Source organism: Barbus barbus, assembly GCF_936440315.1.
Source record: "Barbus barbus genome assembly, chromosome: 40".
Taxonomy (NCBI): Eukaryota; Metazoa; Chordata; class Actinopteri; order Cypriniformes; family Cyprinidae; genus Barbus; species Barbus barbus.
In genome coordinates, this window is record NC_136718.1 from 27,466,730 (window position 1) to 27,484,801 (window position 18,072).

An 18,072-nucleotide genomic window follows, 5' to 3' on the forward strand; every position below is an offset into this window, starting at 1 on the left:
TGTGTGTGTGTGTGTGCGTGCGTGCGCGAGTGACCTGGTCATCTGTGTAATCCCAAATCCTGCTGTGCCTGCCTGAAATCCTCTCGTGGTCCGCGATCGTTGGGAATACTCAACAAAATTAGCACCTTTCCAGTTTGTTTATCACAAACATACTCTCATGCTTTTGTGTGTGAGAGAATGAGCTCATGCTTTCGCTGGCGTACCTGTGATGATGATGATGATGATGTCAGGTGTGTGAAGGCAGCAGAAGGTGAGTACAGACGCTTCAGCTGCTCGATGTATTATTGTTATTTCATTTTATTTAGATAGATTTACACTGTATCTCTGTCCTTTCGGTTGAAGATTAAAGGGAAAGTGAGGCTATAGTTTCTGCTGTCACTGTGCTGCTTGTGTTTATGACATACTGAGAGATTCTTACTGTTAAAATCAGCATAGCAGAAATACAGTACTGCATGTTGTCTTTCTTTATTAACACTTGGGACATTGTTGAAGTACATTAAAATTCATTTCAAAAATGTGTTTATTTGGCTTTTTCCAATCCCAGTTCATTCGACTGATCCAGTTAAAATAGCATTTCTGATACTGAAGCATATGGAAGAGAATCTCAATCTCAGTTGCTGTGAACTGCATCTGCACAGTTATTAAAAAGTGAAATGTGGATTTTTCTGCAGTTCTGTGTGACGGGCAGGTGGCCTGACCAATCAGCTGTGATGTCTGTCCGAGTGAGGCCCCTGGCCCCGCCCACATTTCTCCTGGAGGGGGTGGAGCCGGTTGTGATGGCCACAGAGGACATTATGTGAGCGATGCATTATGGGTGACGGATAAATGGATTATTATCTCGGATAGAAATCAGTGGTTGGTTAATGATCGATAAGTTATCGGTTATTGATTTGACTTTTTTTTTCTGAAGAGAAAAGCACCCAGATGCTGGAACTTACTTCAACACCAACAACAGCAATAACAATGAAGAGTGAGTTCATACACACTACACACACTTACACTTCAGGTGCTTTAACCACTTTAATCATTCTGTGTCTTATATTCACAGAGAGGGAAAAAAGAAGAAAAAGAAAGAAAAAAAGGAGAAGAAGGAGTAAGATGACATGATTTTCAAACATTTGCTTCATTCATTCATTCATTCATTTATTGATGGTTTATTTAATATACAGCGCTGGCCAAAATGATTAGAACACTAGTATATCAGCAGCTAAACATGGTTTTAAGTCAGTTATTTCTATCTTCTGCTGTAGTGTGTCAGTAGGAAATATCAGTTTATATTTCCAAACATTCATTTTAGCCATTAATAGTAATAATCCAGTGAGATTTTAGAGATCTGATCATCATCAGTCTGTCTGGAATGACTTGAAGAAATAGAACAAACTGAGACTAAATCCAGAAGAACTGTGTCTCCAAGACGCTTCAAGAAACCTCCTGCAAAGCTGCAGATCTGTTAAAAGCTTTTGTCCTCGGTGCTCTTGAGCAGAGTTTCTCAGGAGCTTTGCAGGAGGTTTCTTGAAGCAGAGACACAGTTCTTCTGGATTTAGTCTCAGTTTGTTCTGTTTCTTTCTTTCTTTATTTATTTACTCATTTAGCAGACGCTTTTATCCAAAGCGACTTACAAATGAGGACATAAGAAGCAATCAAAACCAACAAAAGAGCAACAACGTGCAAGTGCTATTACAAGTCTCAGTTAGCCTAACGCAGTACAGATAATTATTATTATTATTCATTTTTATTTATTTTTTTATTTTTTTTTATAAAAAGACATAGATAAAATAAAATTAGAATAGAGAGTGCTAGAGTTAGAGGGTCAAGTAAAGATGGAACAGATGAGTTTTTAGCCGTTTCTTGAAGATGGGTAAGGATTCGGCTGCTCGGATCGAGTTGGGCAGGTCATCACCAGATGGGAACAGTTCATGGAAAAGTCTGTGAAAGTGTTTTTGTGCGTCTTTGGGATGGTACAATAATGGTTTCTTCATGTCATTCCAGACAGACTGGATGATGATCAGATCAGATCTCAAACATCTCACTGGATTATTACAATTAATGGCTAAATGAATGTTTGGAAATATAAACTGATATTTCCTTCTGACACACTCCAGCAGAAGATAGAAATAACTGACTTAACACCATGTTTAGCTGCTGAGAATACTAGTGCTCTAATCATTTTGGCCACCACTGTATTTGTGTTATTCCAGGAAAAAAGAGAAGGAAAAAAAGGAGAAGAAGGAAAAGAAAAAAGAAGCAGAAGAGAAGGAGAAGGAGAAGGAGAAGGAGAAGGAGAAAGAGAAAGAGAAAGAGAAAGAGAAGGAGAAGGAGAAGAAAGAACCGTAGGTTCATCTTTGTTTAGACTGTCAGACTCCATCGTTTTTGTCATGCCATTTCTATGCCACTAGAGCATCTCATTTGTTGGTTTCAGCAGTGGAAGATGGCAACTGTTTGGTGCAGATCATCTGTGCTCTATAACTCTATAATGTTGTGTTCCAGACCAAAGGAGATAGAGGTTGTGGATCCGGCGGGTAACATGTACTACAACTGGCTCTTCATGATCACGTGTCCTGTGATGTACAACTGGATTCTCATCATAGCGAGGTGCCAACTCTTACTTTCACCTCACAACACAACACTCTGCTCTTTGACAGTTTAGTCCGTTTACATACGGCCGTGGATCTCAGCTCATCTCTCTCTCTCTGTCTCTCAGAGCTTGCTTTGAGGAGCTGCAGTCGGACTATCTGATGTACTGGTTCATCATGGACTTCTTATCAGATGTGGTGTATCTGCTGGACATGGTGTTCAGGACCAGGACAGGTGAGCTCCAGCTTCATCACATCCCTGGAGAATGCTGAACTGAACTGAGCTGGATGATAACATCACTGAACTGATGAACTGCCTCTAACTGAAAATTGAGTGTTTACTATTGTCCTTCTGCATTATTACACACTATTTTTCCTATTTAATACTGTAAAGCTGCTTTGACACAATCTGTATTGTTAAAGGGTTAGTTCACCCAAAAATGAAAATCCTGTCATTAATTATTTACCGTCATGTCGTTCCAAACCCATAAGACCTTCGTTCATCTTCAGAACACAAATTAACATATTTTGATGAAATCCGAGAGCTCAAGGTCCAGAAACGTAGTAATTAATGACAGCGTTTCCATTTTTAGGTGAACTATCCCTTTAAAAGTACCATATGAATAAAGGTGACTTGACTTGAAATCTCGGTGTGTTTGTGCTCAGGATATCTGGAGCAGGGGCTGTTGGTGAAAGACGAGAAGAAGCTTCGCGATCGTTACACGCAGAGCGTCCAGTTCAAGCTGGACCTGGCCTCTATGGTTCCGACCGACATCTTCTACTTGTACTTCGGGCTGAACTACCCCGAGATTCGCATGAACAAGCTACTGAGGGTCAACCGCTTGTTCGAGTTTTTCCAGCGCACCGAAACACGGACTAACTTTCCCAACGTGTTCCGAATCTCCAACCTCGTCATGTACATCGTGATCATCATCCACTGGAACGCCTGCATGTATTACTCCTTCTCCAAGGCCATCGGCTTCGGGACGGATAAGTTCGTGTATCCGGACACCTCGGACCCGGAGTTCGGCCGTTTGGTGAGAAAGTACGCATACAGCATGTACTGGTCCACGCTCACGCTCACCACCATCGGAGAAACGCCGCCCCCTGTCAAAAACTCAGAGTACTTCTTCGTAGTAACAGACTTCTTGGTCGGCGTGTTGATTTTTGCCACCATCGTCGGTAACGTGGGCTCCATGATCACCAACGCCAACGCGGCGCGAGCGGATTTCCAGGCTCGCATCGACGCCATCAAACAGTACATGAGCTTCCGAAAGGTCACCAAAGACCTGGAGAAACGGGTCATTAAATGGTTCGATTTCTTGTGGACCAACAAGAAAGCGGTGGACGAGAGGGAAGTGCTGAAGTACCTGCCGGACAAGCTGCGGGCAGAGATCGCTATAAACGTCCACCTGGACACTCTGAAGAAGGTGCGCATCTTCGCGGACTGCGAGGCCGGGCTTCTGGTGGAGCTGGTGCTGAAGCTGCAGCCGCAGGTCTACAGCCCCGGAGACTACATCTGCAAGAAGGGCGACATCGGCCGCGAGATGTACATCATTAAAGAAGGAAAGCTGGCCGTGGTGGCGGACGACGGAGTCACGCAGTTCGTGGTGCTGAGCGACGGAAGCTACTTCGGAGAGATCAGCATCCTCAACATCAAGGGCAGCAGGGCAGGCAACCGAAGAACTGCCAACATCCGCAGCATCGGCTACTCAGACCTCTTCTGCCTGTCCAAAGACGACCTGATGGAGGCGCTGACCGAGTATCCGGACGCCAAGGCCATGCTGGAGGAGAAGGGACGACAAATCCTTATGAAGGTATGCGGTTCAGTAAACGGCCCTTTCACATGAGCCTCGAGAGAATAATGCATCGAATCCTATATGATGAAGAGTGGGAACAAAAAATCAATTCTTCACGCTCTAACGATTCATGATATAATGAAAACACTGAACATTCAAAATGTCAATTTTTTAATATGCTTTAATACTTTCTTTCTTGGTTATATTGCCGTTAAAGCAGTGGTCGCCAATCTGTTGATCTGGTTTATCATTGCCCGGTAGATCCCGAAAATAACAGTAAAATAAGTACAAAAATGCATACATTTCTCCTTGCTTTGTACTGTATTCTTCTGTTATTTTCAGTAGCTACTGGGACAGTGATAAAGAAAAATACATCATGCACAGGAGCTTAACAGAGGCTAGAGACGCTGAAGATGAGCGCAAAGAGGAGAAAATACTGTAGCAGGCAGAGAACAAGCTCACTGTTCACGATGCTCCAGATATAGGAAGAAAATATAAATATTGAATTGTGGGTGTGGGGTTATATTAATGTATCACTGAAGGGAACTGCCTTGAGAAAAGTTTCGATGGCAATGGCGTTTTCTTCTTCTCTTATCTCGGTATAAAGCGCAGCTCTGCTTTGTTTACAGCGGTAACCAGGGAAACACTATATCAGGGCTGGCTCATAAGTGCCACCTGCTGGCAGAGACTGAATTTGTGTCTCATTCAGACCTGCTGCTTTTGTTTCATCAAGATATGTTTTATGTAGAAATAAATAAATAAAACCTAAAGTCAGACCATTCTGTTTTTGCTTTAAATCCTGAAATTATACAATCTAATTTAAAAAACAACTGCTCATGCAACATGTGTGTAGCATCTTTGTTTGTATCGAGATTAAAAGGCAGAGGTTGCTTCTAATTTCAGATATTTTTAATTAAGGCCAGTTTGTTTGTTATAAAGCAAATAGATTTCTTAAAAATTCTGAATCAGCCAGTTTGCTAGTTAAAAAAATAAAAATAAAATCTGATTCTGAATTGGCTATGGTTGGTGCACCACTAATGAAAATACTAAATAAAAGGCCTCAAACTGCAAGTGCAATGTGGGCAGTTTTTTTCTGTCAATTCTTCAATAGGTAGGTCTTGTCTTTCATAAAGGCCGAGGTCAGGGATCTTGGGCCTAAAAAGGATGGTGACCACTGCGTTAAAGGAACATGCAAACATTATGGGAATTATATTTTTGAATATATTTGAATAATTTTTACCTTTCACATTATACTCCATTTGATATAATGCGTGAACGCAGGCGGTCGACACATGCGCTGTAGAAAGATTCCTCTTAGTCCAGTATCTGCGCTGTTTTTGTGGCCAGTGCTGCCACCTTGTGGAACAACTGATTAGTGCAAAACCAAGTCAATGTGCATGTGCGATGTACAAAGACACGGTCACAAAATTCAGGTGGTGCTTGTACACGAATACTATTCTGATGATGAAATTTGAACTATATGCGCACTATATGCAGACGTTTGCATATGCACAAAAACCGAAGTATACTTTGGGCATACTCACAAACTATACTCAGGCATCATGCATGCTGTCTTGAATGCACTTATGTGACCCTGCAGCACAAAAGCAGTCATGAGTAACACAGGTATATTTGTAGCAATAGACAACAATACATTGTATGGATCAAAATTATACATTTCTCTTTTATGACAAAAATCATTAGGATATTAAGATCATGTTCCATCAAGATATTTTGTACGTTTCCTATCGTAAATATATGAAAACTTCATTTTTGATTAGTAATATGCATTGCTAAGAACTTCATTTGAACAACTTTAAAGGAGATTTTCTCAATATTTAGATTTTTTTGCTCCCTCAGATTCCAGATTTTCTAATAGTTGTATCTCAGACAAATATTGTCTCAATTTCAAATTTCAAAATATTTACCATTATGAATGGTTTTGTGCTCCAGGGTCACATACTAAATGGAAGCAATAAAAGTGTGGATTCACTCTTTTAATGTTTTGTCATTTTTATCCATAGGACAATCTTCTGGATTTAGAGTTGGCCAAGCAGGGTCCCGATCCCAAAGACATGGAGGAAAAGGTGGTGAAGATCGGCAGCGTGCTGGAAGATCTGCAGACACGCTTCGCCCGCCTCTTAGCCGAACAGGAAGCCGCACAAGGGAAACTGAAGAAGCGTGTGACTAAATTAGAAAAGAAGATGACAGACTCCGGCGGAGTGGCGCTCTCTGAGACGCTGGACACAGAACTGGCCACTGCTGAGAAGAAAGAATAGGACGAAAGCTGCAGACAAACCTGATTAAACAAATTAGTTTTAGAACTTTGAACAGAAGCCTTGTATATTTTGTGGTCCAGCTTTGGTTTGGACTGGATAAAGCCGTAGATACACACCAGCTCTGGGCTGTCAGTCTGCCACAGCAGTGTGTGAGTGAAGAAGACGTCTGATAAATCTGTGCTTGGGTCTTCTGTCTACCTGCGACTGGTAGCACACACATGTAAAATACTGTACAGATGATTGGTGTTCACAGCATACTGATTATATCATGTGTCATTTACTCTGTCATGTCTATTATGAGAGAATATAAAGAGAAAATGAATCCTTTTTGTTAGCAAAAGTCTGTATGATCTAGTTTCACTCAGAACTCTTGTAATCAACATTTATACTTAGAGAAACACTAATAATGATGCTGATCTAGCAATATCAGTTAAAGTTCAGAGAACTAAATGAGCTGTAAATACATCTTCAATAAAGAATGTCTGTCCAGAGCCTTTCATATGGTGTTAGTGTTCTGATGCTCTTATTCTACTGTATTTACAGTAGCAGTCTAACGTTTTCAACAGTAAGATTTTTAATGTTTTTTTAAAGAATTCTCTTCTTCTCACCAATTCTGCATTTATTTGATCCGAAGCACAGTAAAAACAGTAAAAGTTTGAAATATTTTTACTATTTAAAGCAGCTGTTTTCTATGTGAATATGTGTTAAACTGTAATGTATTTCTGTGATCTGCAGCTGTATTTTCAGCATCATTACTCCAGTCTTCAGTGTCACATGATCTTCAGAAATCATAATAATATACTGATTTACTGATCAACAAACATTTATCATTATTATCAATGTTGAACACAGAGTAGAATTTTTTTTCAGGTTTCTTTGACAGCACATCACTTTCGATAAATTTAAAGCATCCTTGCTAAATAAAAATAATGATTTTTTCATTTTCATTATTTTTACCCCCCCCCCCCCCCCCCCCCCAAAAAAAAAAAATATAATAAAAAAAATACTGACTCCAAGCTTTTGAATGTTATAGTGTATAATGTTACAAACGTTTTTTATTTCAGATAAATGCTGATCTTTGGATCTTTCTATTCATCAAAGAATCCTAAAAAAAAGAACTGTTTTACATATTGATAATAATTATAATCAGAAATGTTTCTGAAGCATATTATTATGATTTCTGAAGATCATGTGACACTGAAGACTGCAGTAATGATGCTGGAAATACAGCTGCAGATCACAGAAATACATTACAGTTTAACACATATTCACACAGAAAACAGTAAAAATGTTTCCCAGTATTACTGTTTTTGCTATATCAAATAAATGCAGGCTTGGTAAGCAGAAGAGAATTCTTTAAAAAAAAAAACATTAAGAATCTTACTGTACAAAAAGTTTTGACAGGTAGTGTATATTTATTTTTCCTTCACTAATGATGGATTTGTAACATGAAAGGCGGACGTGTCATTGAATTACGCTATCTGAATGCTGACGGGAGTTGTAGTTTTGAGTTGCAGGATTCCGCCTCTCCGTGCTCTGTTAACGAATACATCTCCCATCATGCTCTTCGGCGCTTCCGGCTTCCGCATGCGTGCTGGTTCCAGGGCTGATCGTTAGAGTAAGACTTTTTATATATAAAACTCTTTTATATCAAATCATTTTCTTAACATTTCGCGCATATTACCTCATGATTATACACTGATTCATTCAGTTACTAATTACAAGTTTAATAATCGGAAGGGTCGCTTTTATTGAAAGCTGACGTGTTCAGTAACGCTTTCACCTTGTTTTACCGCTTTGTCAGTGACTTTACCATGTGTTACCGTGTTTCATTAGAGATCTTACGGTGTTTTGTCACTGATTTTACCCTCATTCACCATGTTTACCTTTTTGCTGGGACAGGTTTCATTAGTGATTTGACAGTGTTTCGTGTGTTTCACTCTTGTTTACAGTGAGATTTTACCCTGATTTACCATGTTTCATCAGCAGTTTTACTCAGTGATTTGATGGTTTCTTATGTGTTTTACTCTTGTTTACAGTGATTGATGTTTTATTGGCAGTTTGACTGTTTTAGTGTCTAAAGGTGTTTCTTTGGGGATTTTTTACACTGTTTTACCATGTTTGGTGGGTGATTTCCCATGTTTCTTCAGTGCTTTCCCAGTGATTCAGGCTTTGATGGATCCGGCGTGGAGGCAGCGGGGTCGGGGTCGGGGTCACCGTCCTCCTGGAGCTGTGGGGTCAGAGGTCAGAGGCGGGAGCGAGTCTCAGTCCAGGTTTGAGGAGATCAGAAGGTCTGACCAGGCGGCCGCCCGGAGACTGGCCACCGAGCCCCACAGCTCTTCCTCTGAGGATGAGGATGAGGATGATGTTAGTGAAGAAGGAGGGAAGCGAGGGAAGATTCTGCAGTCGGCTCTGTCTCCATACAGCATTCACTCAGGTACTGACCTCACACTCCTGTCACAGCCCTCTGCAGTGAGAGGAAATCACTGGCTTATGACTAAATCTTCGCTCTGGGCGACTAAATGATGTCTAGTATTAGCCACTGGGTAATAAATGCTCAGGTTTTACTCACCAGTGTGTGTTGGAGGCTCAGTATAAGTTTAGCACAGATATATTTCACTCGCAGAACTCTGACTGAGCGTTCCTTTGGAATTCTTCAGCTTTTAAGAACTGCTGGGTTCTCTGGTTGTGGGCGGAGCTAATGCGCAAACGACAATCTCATTGGCTGGCGCTCGCCTATTATTGTCCCTGTTTTGATTTCAGCAAATCAGTTCAAGCGAACGCACACAACCTCAAAATCCAGCAGCTCGTTAATCCTTAGTGCGTTTTATAATTTTCTTAGTAGTAGAATTCGTAGTAGTATTGTATTCATATCAGTATTATTTTAAGTTATGTCTCACACCAAAGACACATGCCTTTGGTGTGAGAGACCCGGGTTCGAATCCACTGTGAGACACCAATGTGTCCCTGAGCAAGACACTTAACCCCTAGTTGCTCCAGAGGCGTGTGACCTCTGACATATATAGCAATTGTAAGTCGCTTTGGATAAAAGTGTCAGCTAAATGAATAAATGTAAATGTAAAATGTAAGTTTCCTTTTGTTTTGTTTTTTTAGAAACACTAAATACCAAACAATATTTTAACCACCACCAGTCCTTAGTACAGTTCGTCAAGTCAAGTCAGCTTTATTTATATAGCGCTTTTAACAATACAGATTGGAGGATAGAGTGTCAGTAATGTATAATAATAAGATTAGACACTCAATTTTCAGTTAAAGGCATTTCATTATTGAGTTCAGTGATGTCATTGTGTAGCTCAGTTTAGTTTAAATAGTATCTGTGAAATCAAATAATCACTAGATATGAAGTGTCCCCAACTGAGCAAGCGGCAAGGAACCAGAACTCCCTCTGAGACAGAATGGAGAAGAAACCTTGGGAGAAACCAGACTCAGCCGGGGGGCCAGTTCTCCTCTGGCCAGGATATCATTGTTTATTTATAGTTTAATTATTGTTTTAATTAAGATTTAAATGTATAAATGTATTATATTTCTATTTTTATATTGTTGCAATTTCTAACAATAATAGTATAATTGTTAAAAGCAAAAAAATATGCATTATATAAAATAGTGTATCAAATATTAGTCTGGTGAGTAAACAAAAAAATGTACTAGCCAATGGCGAATCTGTTACCGAGGTGTCCGTAGAGGGTTGTGTCGCTCACGCTCGTGATGATCTGCTGTGAGAGAGGAGGAGAAATGTGTGTCTATGTGTGTATGTGTTCAGGTGATGCTGACATCCGTCTGCTGGAGAAGACGCGTCATTATTTACATGAAGTGTGTCAGTCTGGAGGAGTCACGTGTCTGATCTGCATCGCATCTGTCAGGAGAACACAGGCCGTGAGACACACACACACACTCTCTCCCTCTCTCTCTCACACACACACATTTTCTCTCTCACACACACACACACACTCTCTTCCTCTCTCTCTCTCTCTCTCTCTCTCTCTCTCTCACACACACACATTCTCTCTCACACACACACGCTCAGCTTGTCTGCTCTCTCCGTTTCTCAGGTGTGGAGTTGTGTGGCCTGTTACTGTATCTTCCACATCACCTGCATTCAGAAATGGGCCAAAGACTCCATCTTCCTGGTGTCCTCAGTGACCGACGAGGATTTTGGCAAAAAAGATCACCCGTGGCCGTGGTGAGTATCTGACCAATCACAGCGTTCCTAGCGCTGGAGCGTCGCGTCACCGCTCTCTGTCTGCATCAGTCCCAAGTGCAGGTATGAGTACAGTCCTCACCAGACTCCCACCAGATACCACTGTTACTGCGGGAAGGAGGCGGAGCCTGTGCCGGACCCCTGGCTCCTCCCACATTCCTGTGGCCAGGTGTGTGAGCGCGAGTTCAGACCGCCATGTGGACATCACTGCCTGCTGCTGTGTCATCCAGGTATACACAACACACACACACACAGACAGAGAAACACGCATACACGCGCTCAAACACACACACACACAGACAGAGAAACACGCATACACACGCTCAAACACACACACACACAGAGTGACACTGTGAGTTATATTTCATTCATGAACCATTTTCATGTAAAACAAAAGGTAATCTGTCTGTGTGTGTGTTTCAGGTCCGTGTCCCCCCTGTCCTAAGATGGTGAGTGTTTCTTGTCTGTGTGGGAAGTCGTCTCGTGTTCCGCGCCGCTGCAGCACTAAAGCCTGGAGCTGCGCACAGATCTGCAGACGGACTCTTCCGTGCCGAATACACACCTGTGCAAACAGCTGTCACACAGGTATCACACACCTCACACTGACGGATGAGTGTATTCAGACAGAAGAGCTGTAGTAAGTCGAGTCACTCTCTCTCTCTCTCTCTCTCTCTCTCCCTCTCTCTCTCGTGGTCAGGTGACTGTGCTCCGTGTCCGAGGGTCAGTCTACAGACGTGTGCGTGCGGCCGGCAGCGGGCGGAGCGACCGTGTGCCAGTCCAGAGTGGCACTGTGACCAGGTGTGTGTACCAACTGTCTGATGTGTGTGTGTATTTGTGCAGGTTTGTGTGTATATGTGTAACAACTGTGTGTGTGTGTGCTTCTGCAGGTGTGTGGTCGTCCGCTGTCCTGTGGGAATCACACATGTGAGCGTGTGTGTCACGCAGGTGTGTGTGGAGAATGTCCTCGTGCTGGAAATCGCTCCTGTTCTTGTGGAAAGACAAGTACGTACACAGACACACAAACACACACACCTAGGTTCCTAACTGATGATGAAGAATTCACAGAGCAGCCATCAAGTGTTAGAGAGTCTTCTAGGTTATTATATGCGGAGGTTTTAGGTTCGATAATTAACACCTCTATTTTTCAGAATTTAATAGTAAGAAATTGCTAGTCATCCAGTTTTTTTATATCGACTATGCATTCCGTTAGTTTTTCAATTTGGTGTGTTTCGCGGGGCCGTGAAGAAATATAGAGCTGAGTATCATCAGCATAACAGTGAAAGGTAACACCATGTTTCCTGATGATATCTCCCAAGGGTAACATGTAAAGCGTGAAAAGTAACGGCCCTAGTACTGAGCCTTGAGGTACTCCATACTGCACTTGTGATCGATATGATACCTCTTCATTCACTGCTACGAACTGATGGCGTTCAGATAAGTACGATTTGAACCATGCTAAGGCACTTCCACTAATGCCAACAGTGTTCTAGTCTGTTTAAAAGAATGTTGTGGTCGATAGTGTTGAACGCAGCGCTAAGATCCAGTAGAACTAATAAAGAGATGCAACCACGATCAGATGATAGAAGCAGGTCATTTGTAACTCTAATGAGAGCAATCTCAGTACTATGATACGGTCTAAATCCTGACTGGAATTCCTCACAGATACCATTTTTCATTAAAACATCATGTACTGATTTTATGCACAAGTTTTAGTTAATAGAATTAAGCTGTCATATAGAATCACATTTATCACATTAAATGTTTTTTTTTTTAAATAAAAAAAAAAAAAATTGTTTATGATTGAACTGAAATCACAATTAGTTCCCATATAAGTGCGCAGGATTGGTGCCTCATACAAACCGTTCGGCACTTGAAGATGTTGATGCAGATGTTATTTAATGTTCATGAAGCAGTTCTGCAGAGCTCCGGTGTGTTTCAGTCAGCGCTGTGTTTATTCAGAGAGCGTGTTGCCGTGTACGGTTGATGTGCCCACCTGTGGAGACACCTGCGGGAAGAAGCTGGATTGTGGTTTACACACCTGCTCAATGCGCTGCCACAGAGGAGCCTGTGAGACCTGCCGACAGGTGTACACACACACACACACACACCAGACAGCTGTTACACACACACACAGACACACATATATACACATATATACAAGACAGCTGTTACACATGCTTGTGTGCACGCACGCACACACACACACACACACATACACATCAGAGAGCTGTTACTTAAGCCCTATTCTCCCCCACATCTGAATTTCGTGTGGTGCATTCGCACGGGATAAGCGAAGCCTGTGATTTTACTCGAAATTACTGACTTATCTCCCGGATACCCGGATGTCAAGGTAAAAAAAGAAAAAAAAAAAAAGAAACTAATATAGTTTTGTGCCCCGTGTCATTTACATTTCACCAGTTAAAATAATATCTCAGGCTTTATGCTTGATTTATTTGTAACACATTAAACCTTTTCAGCTTTCTCTTTCTGCAAATTGTATGATGTAGCAATATGACAGCATCCAAAATACTATCAAACACTCCAACACAGCTCCATTCTTTGCGAAAGATGGATAAAAAGGCGCACAGGAAACAAAAACCTTGAAAAATTATATACGACCCGCCAAATTCTGGCCAAATCACAGAGATGCCGATTCGCACGGGACAAATATTATCACAGGACCTCGGTGTTCGGCGAAATATGGTAGGTCATTTGCGGGGGAATTTTTACTTTACAAATTACAGACATGGCCGATTCGCACAGGATTAAGATCACAGACAACCTCCGCAATTATTACAAATGACTGGAGGTCACCAGGTGATACTAATCCCGTGCGAATAGGGCTTTAGACACACACAGACACATCAGAGAGATATTACACACACACACACAAGCCGTAACATTCGCTAGATTATTACACTCCTGTGTTCTGCTAAATGTTATTAAGGGTGTAACTACACACTCGTACCATGATTTGGTTCGATACACAATTCTGATCTCACAAGATGATACTCTCAGTCGAAACGAGAGCAAACGTGGATTGATCAGGATTGATGATGTTAGTAGGCTCTGATAACCAGATCAAATTTTATGGCATTCTAGCCCTGGCTTACATTTACAAAGAAAGACTGCCAGAAACTTAACAGTTTCCTGAGATCAAAGTCCAGTGTGAATGTAGATACTGATTAGAGGGGAATTAACCTTTGTGTGTGTGTGTGTGTGTGTGTGCGCGTGCAGGATGTAGAAAAGACGTGTCGATGTGGCCGCTACAGCAAACTCCTGTCCTGTCATAAGGAATATCTCTGTGAGTCCAAGTGCAACAAGACACGGACCTGCAGCCGACACCAGTGCAAGAGAAAGGTTAGTCTAACACACACACACACTAGGGGTGGCACGGTTCGCAGAAAAAAACCGAACCGCACGGTTCTCCACACACGGTTCGGCACGCGCTAGGACCGCGGTTCAACTGAATTCTGACAACGCATGTGGTTTGTTATAAATAACACGTAAAACAAATAGGGTTCGGCTAATGTATGTTTCTGTTAATGGATGCGCATTCTGGCTTCCCAGTACATTATAACAACAGCGATGAGAAAAAAAAATAAAAAAAGTGGACAAATCATTCACTCTTGTTCAATGCGAGTGCGTATGCTGGAATATGAGCATTTATTCCGTCATCACCCGGTGCTGAAAGCGCGCGCACAGGTGAGACCTGAACAGCACACGTTGATATCGGTGTTTAGACTAAAGTCATGTAAGCTTTGCCAGCTCAAATATTTAAGAGCCAGAGGACGCGAGCTCGCGCGCGCAGTGAGAAGATTTGTGCGTGCGCTCATCAGAAGCGCACAAACCTGCGCCTCAGAACGCGCGCAAATATGAAGCTCTCTCTGAAGTATTGTGTTTTAATGGATAAATTCACACAAAATTCTGTCAAAATGACCGTCTTGGTAAGTATCCTATAGCAGACATAGCCGGCTGGGCGTACAGTATCAGTGCTTTCTCTTAAAGTGACAGTTAATATTAAATAAACAGCAACAACAAAGAAATCACTCACTGCTCTTGATTGAATCGCTTTTGTAACTTTAATAAAGAGTAATCTTTAATTTATACAGTCAAATATGCAATGCTGTTTTACCTTTGATTACTTTAATCGTACTTCAATTTCTGTACCTAAAAAAACCCCTGAAAATCACTGATTATTTTATTTGTATCTTTACTCTATTGTATTTTTATTTGTGCTGTTGCTTGTAGTTAAAGGTCTGCTTTTATTTGTGTACACTCACAATGAAAACAAAACAGATTTTATATATAACATGTAATAATATTTAGCATTTTCACATCAAAATAAAAGAAACTGAGCAAAGTAGATGTCTTTTTTTCCCTGTTGTACCGAAATTGTATCGAACCGTGACCCCCGAACCGAGGTACGTACCGAACCGTGACATCTGTGTACCGTGCCACCCCTAACACACACACACTCTCACTCTCTCACTTACTCTCTCACACACACACACACACACACACATATTCCATCTTTTCACATTCCACACAAAAGAGCGTCTCATTCACACCTCACATCCAATTGCAGCACTCAGTCACACACACCTGTGGGATTGTGTGTCACTGATAGGGTGTGTGTGTGTGTTTGCAGTGTTGTCCGGGGAACTGCCCTCCGTGTGACATGAGCTGCAGTCGAATGTTGGGCTGCAGGAACCACAAATGCCCGTCCGTCTGCCACCAAGGTGAATGCTGACACACACTCATGTATGAACACACACTCAACACACACTCATGCAGTGTTACGGCTGGCTCATATACCGCAACATAAAAAAAGCAAACAACGAATGTTTTAACAATATACTAATTTATTGTCAAACCAGGCAAAACAAATATTAAACAATCAAAAGAAACCGACGTCTAGGGGAGAAAGCACACGCGTGTGGTTATTTAATAAACAATATCAGGCACTAAAAATAAATATGGGAGGACAAAAGAAATAATGTGAGAGAGATGAGAGAAGTGAAAGAGATAAGCCAAAAATCTCCCTCTAAATCACAAGTCTTTATACTTATAGTGAGTTAATTAGGGATTAAATACACCTGTTGCCCAACTAACATCTGAACTGTGTAGCAGAGCCAGTAGGGGTAAACAGGTAGGCGTAACGCCTCCCCCACAAAATGTATTCCTCTAAGGAATGCAAAAAACACACACAAAAATAAAACACAACCAAATTCTCCACGATTGATCCCACTCCACTTGGTTCCTAATTCCTGCTTCCTGGGCCCTAGGAAACAGGATAGAAAGAGAAGAGAGAAAAGGGAAAAGGAGAAACAAAATATATATCCTCATGCTCGAGATAGAGCATCAGCAATGACATTTTCACTACCCCGGGTGTGTTTAATGTCAAGGGAAAACGGTTGTAAGAAGAGACTCCACCGCATTAGCCTCTGATTACGATCCTTCATTCGGTGTAAAAACACTAAAGGATTATGGTCAGTATAAACCACAATTGGACTTATAGATGATCCCAGATAGATTTCAAAATGTTGAATGGCCGAAACAAGAGCAAGCGTCTCCTTTTCCACAACAGAGTAAACTCGCTGATGTACATTAAATTTCCTTGAAAAATAACACACTGGATGTCCATCCTGACTTCTCTGTAGGAGAACAGCTCCGGCTCCAGTGTCACTGGCATCAACAGCTAAACAAAAAGGTTGAGAAAAATCTGGTGCAACAAGCACAGGCGCACTAGCCAACAGTGCTTTGGCTCCATCAAAGGCCTGTTGGGTAACAGTGGTCCAGTTAAAGGATACTTTTGGACTTATAAGATCGGTCAAGGGTGCTACAATAGAGGCAAAATTTGGACAAAACCCACGATAATATCCGGCCATTCCCAGAAACCTACGCAATTCTTTGCGATTTGTAGGCACTGGAAAAGCATAGATGGACTCAATCTTAGCTTCAATGGGGCGAACATGGCCATTTCCTACTATTTTACCTAAATAGGTAACAGTAGCTTTTCCAAATTCGCACTTTGCCAAATTTAAAGTTAAAGAAGCCTCAGTCAACCGAACAAATAACTCCCTTATTTGGACTAGGTGATCTGCCCAAGATGAACTATACAAAACCACATCGCCCAAATAAGCCTCACAGTCAGATAGACCAGACAACACCTTATTTATAAGGCGCTGGAAGGTGGCTGGAGCATTTCGAACCCCAAACGGCATAACTCGATATTGGAGGAAGTTGTCAGGTGTCACAAATGCAGACAGTTCCTTTGCTCTATCAGTTAGTGGAACCTGCCAGTACCCTTTTAAAAGGTCAAATTTGCTTACAAACTTCGCAGACCCCACTCTATCCACACAATCATCTATGCGGGGTAAAGGATAACAGTCAGGCTTAGTAATAGAATTAAGCTTGCGATAGTCTGTACAAAATCTGTAGGATCCATCGTGCTTATTTACAAGGAGACAAGGTGAACTCCAAGCACTAAAGCTGGACTCAGCCAAATTGTGATCTAATAAGTAAGTCACCTCCTTTTTCAACAAGTCCCGTTTCACAGGATTTACCCTATACGCATGCTGCTTAAATGGTGAAGCAGAACCCACATCAATGTCATGTTCAATCACTGTAGTGCAAGTAGGCACATCAGAAAACAGGTGAGGAAAAGACTCCACTAACTGAAGAATGTCATTTTTCTCAGAGAGAGATAGATGGGGTAAATGATGGGCCAATTTTGAATACATCTCAGAGTTATTCAATCGTCCTTCGACAACCCCTCGAGAAGGAAAGTGAACGCAATCATCCCCCATACAATTCAAGGAGGAACTCTCTGAAAAGGAAGTCCCCTCCCCACGCAAATGTAAAGAATCATCTGACACAGTGGTTACTAACCCCACAGAAGATGCAGGAGAAAAATAAGGCTTCAAAAGATTTACATGGCAAACCTGTACTCCCTTGCGTCGTTCTAGGGTTTTCAAAAGATAATTCTGTCCAGAAAGGCACTTGAGGACTGGATAAGGACCTGCAAAACGGGCTTGAAAAGGATTACTTGCAAGTGGCAACAAAGCTAGTACTTGGTCTCCAACCTGAAATTTCCGAGCCACTGCTCGTTTGTTAAACAACCTCTCCATCTTACACTGTGACTTCCCCAGTTTTCTCTGAGCGATTGCTCGAGCCTCATGCAGCCGATATCGAAAACC

General features: G+C 41.7%; 2 protein-coding genes across 3 annotated transcripts in view; both read left to right on the forward strand.

Moving 5' to 3' along the window:
- cnga1b (cyclic nucleotide gated channel subunit alpha 1b) overlaps positions 1 to 7,149 on the forward strand; it is a 7,161-nt gene extending 12 nt beyond the window's left edge. The window contains exons 1-9 of the mRNA XM_079400188.1: positions 1 to 250; positions 672 to 796; positions 911 to 970; positions 1,049 to 1,093; positions 2,199 to 2,330; positions 2,488 to 2,592; positions 2,702 to 2,808; positions 3,240 to 4,390; positions 6,397 to 7,149. The exon at positions 1 to 250 is cut by the window's left edge and continues 12 nt beyond it. Of these exons, the coding sequence (XP_079256314.1) occupies positions 711 to 796; positions 911 to 970; positions 1,049 to 1,093; positions 2,199 to 2,330; positions 2,488 to 2,592; positions 2,702 to 2,808; positions 3,240 to 4,390; positions 6,397 to 6,651 (1,941 nt within the window). The 5' untranslated portion in view covers positions 1 to 250; positions 672 to 710 and the 3' untranslated portion in view covers positions 6,652 to 7,149. The remainder of the gene's footprint in view (positions 251 to 671; positions 797 to 910; positions 971 to 1,048; positions 1,094 to 2,198; positions 2,331 to 2,487; positions 2,593 to 2,701; positions 2,809 to 3,239; positions 4,391 to 6,396) is intronic.
- Positions 7,150 to 8,211: 1,062 nt separating this feature from the next.
- The window catches only part of nfxl1 (nuclear transcription factor, X-box binding-like 1), a 55,020-nt gene continuing 45,159 nt past the window's right edge, over positions 8,212 to 18,072 (forward strand). For both annotated transcript variants that reach the window (XM_079400154.1, XM_079400155.1), the window contains exons 1-11: positions 8,212 to 8,269; positions 8,802 to 9,088; positions 10,433 to 10,545; positions 10,722 to 10,852; positions 10,922 to 11,100; positions 11,294 to 11,455; positions 11,568 to 11,668; positions 11,758 to 11,872; positions 12,830 to 12,954; positions 14,108 to 14,230; positions 15,522 to 15,612. In XM_079400154.1, the coding sequence (XP_079256280.1) occupies positions 8,827 to 9,088; positions 10,433 to 10,545; positions 10,722 to 10,852; positions 10,922 to 11,100; positions 11,294 to 11,455; positions 11,568 to 11,668; positions 11,758 to 11,872; positions 12,830 to 12,954; positions 14,108 to 14,230; positions 15,522 to 15,612 (1,402 nt within the window). In that variant the 5' untranslated portion in view covers positions 8,212 to 8,269; positions 8,802 to 8,826. The remainder of the gene's footprint in view (positions 8,270 to 8,801; positions 9,089 to 10,432; positions 10,546 to 10,721; positions 10,853 to 10,921; positions 11,101 to 11,293; positions 11,456 to 11,567; positions 11,669 to 11,757; positions 11,873 to 12,829; positions 12,955 to 14,107; positions 14,231 to 15,521; positions 15,613 to 18,072) is intronic.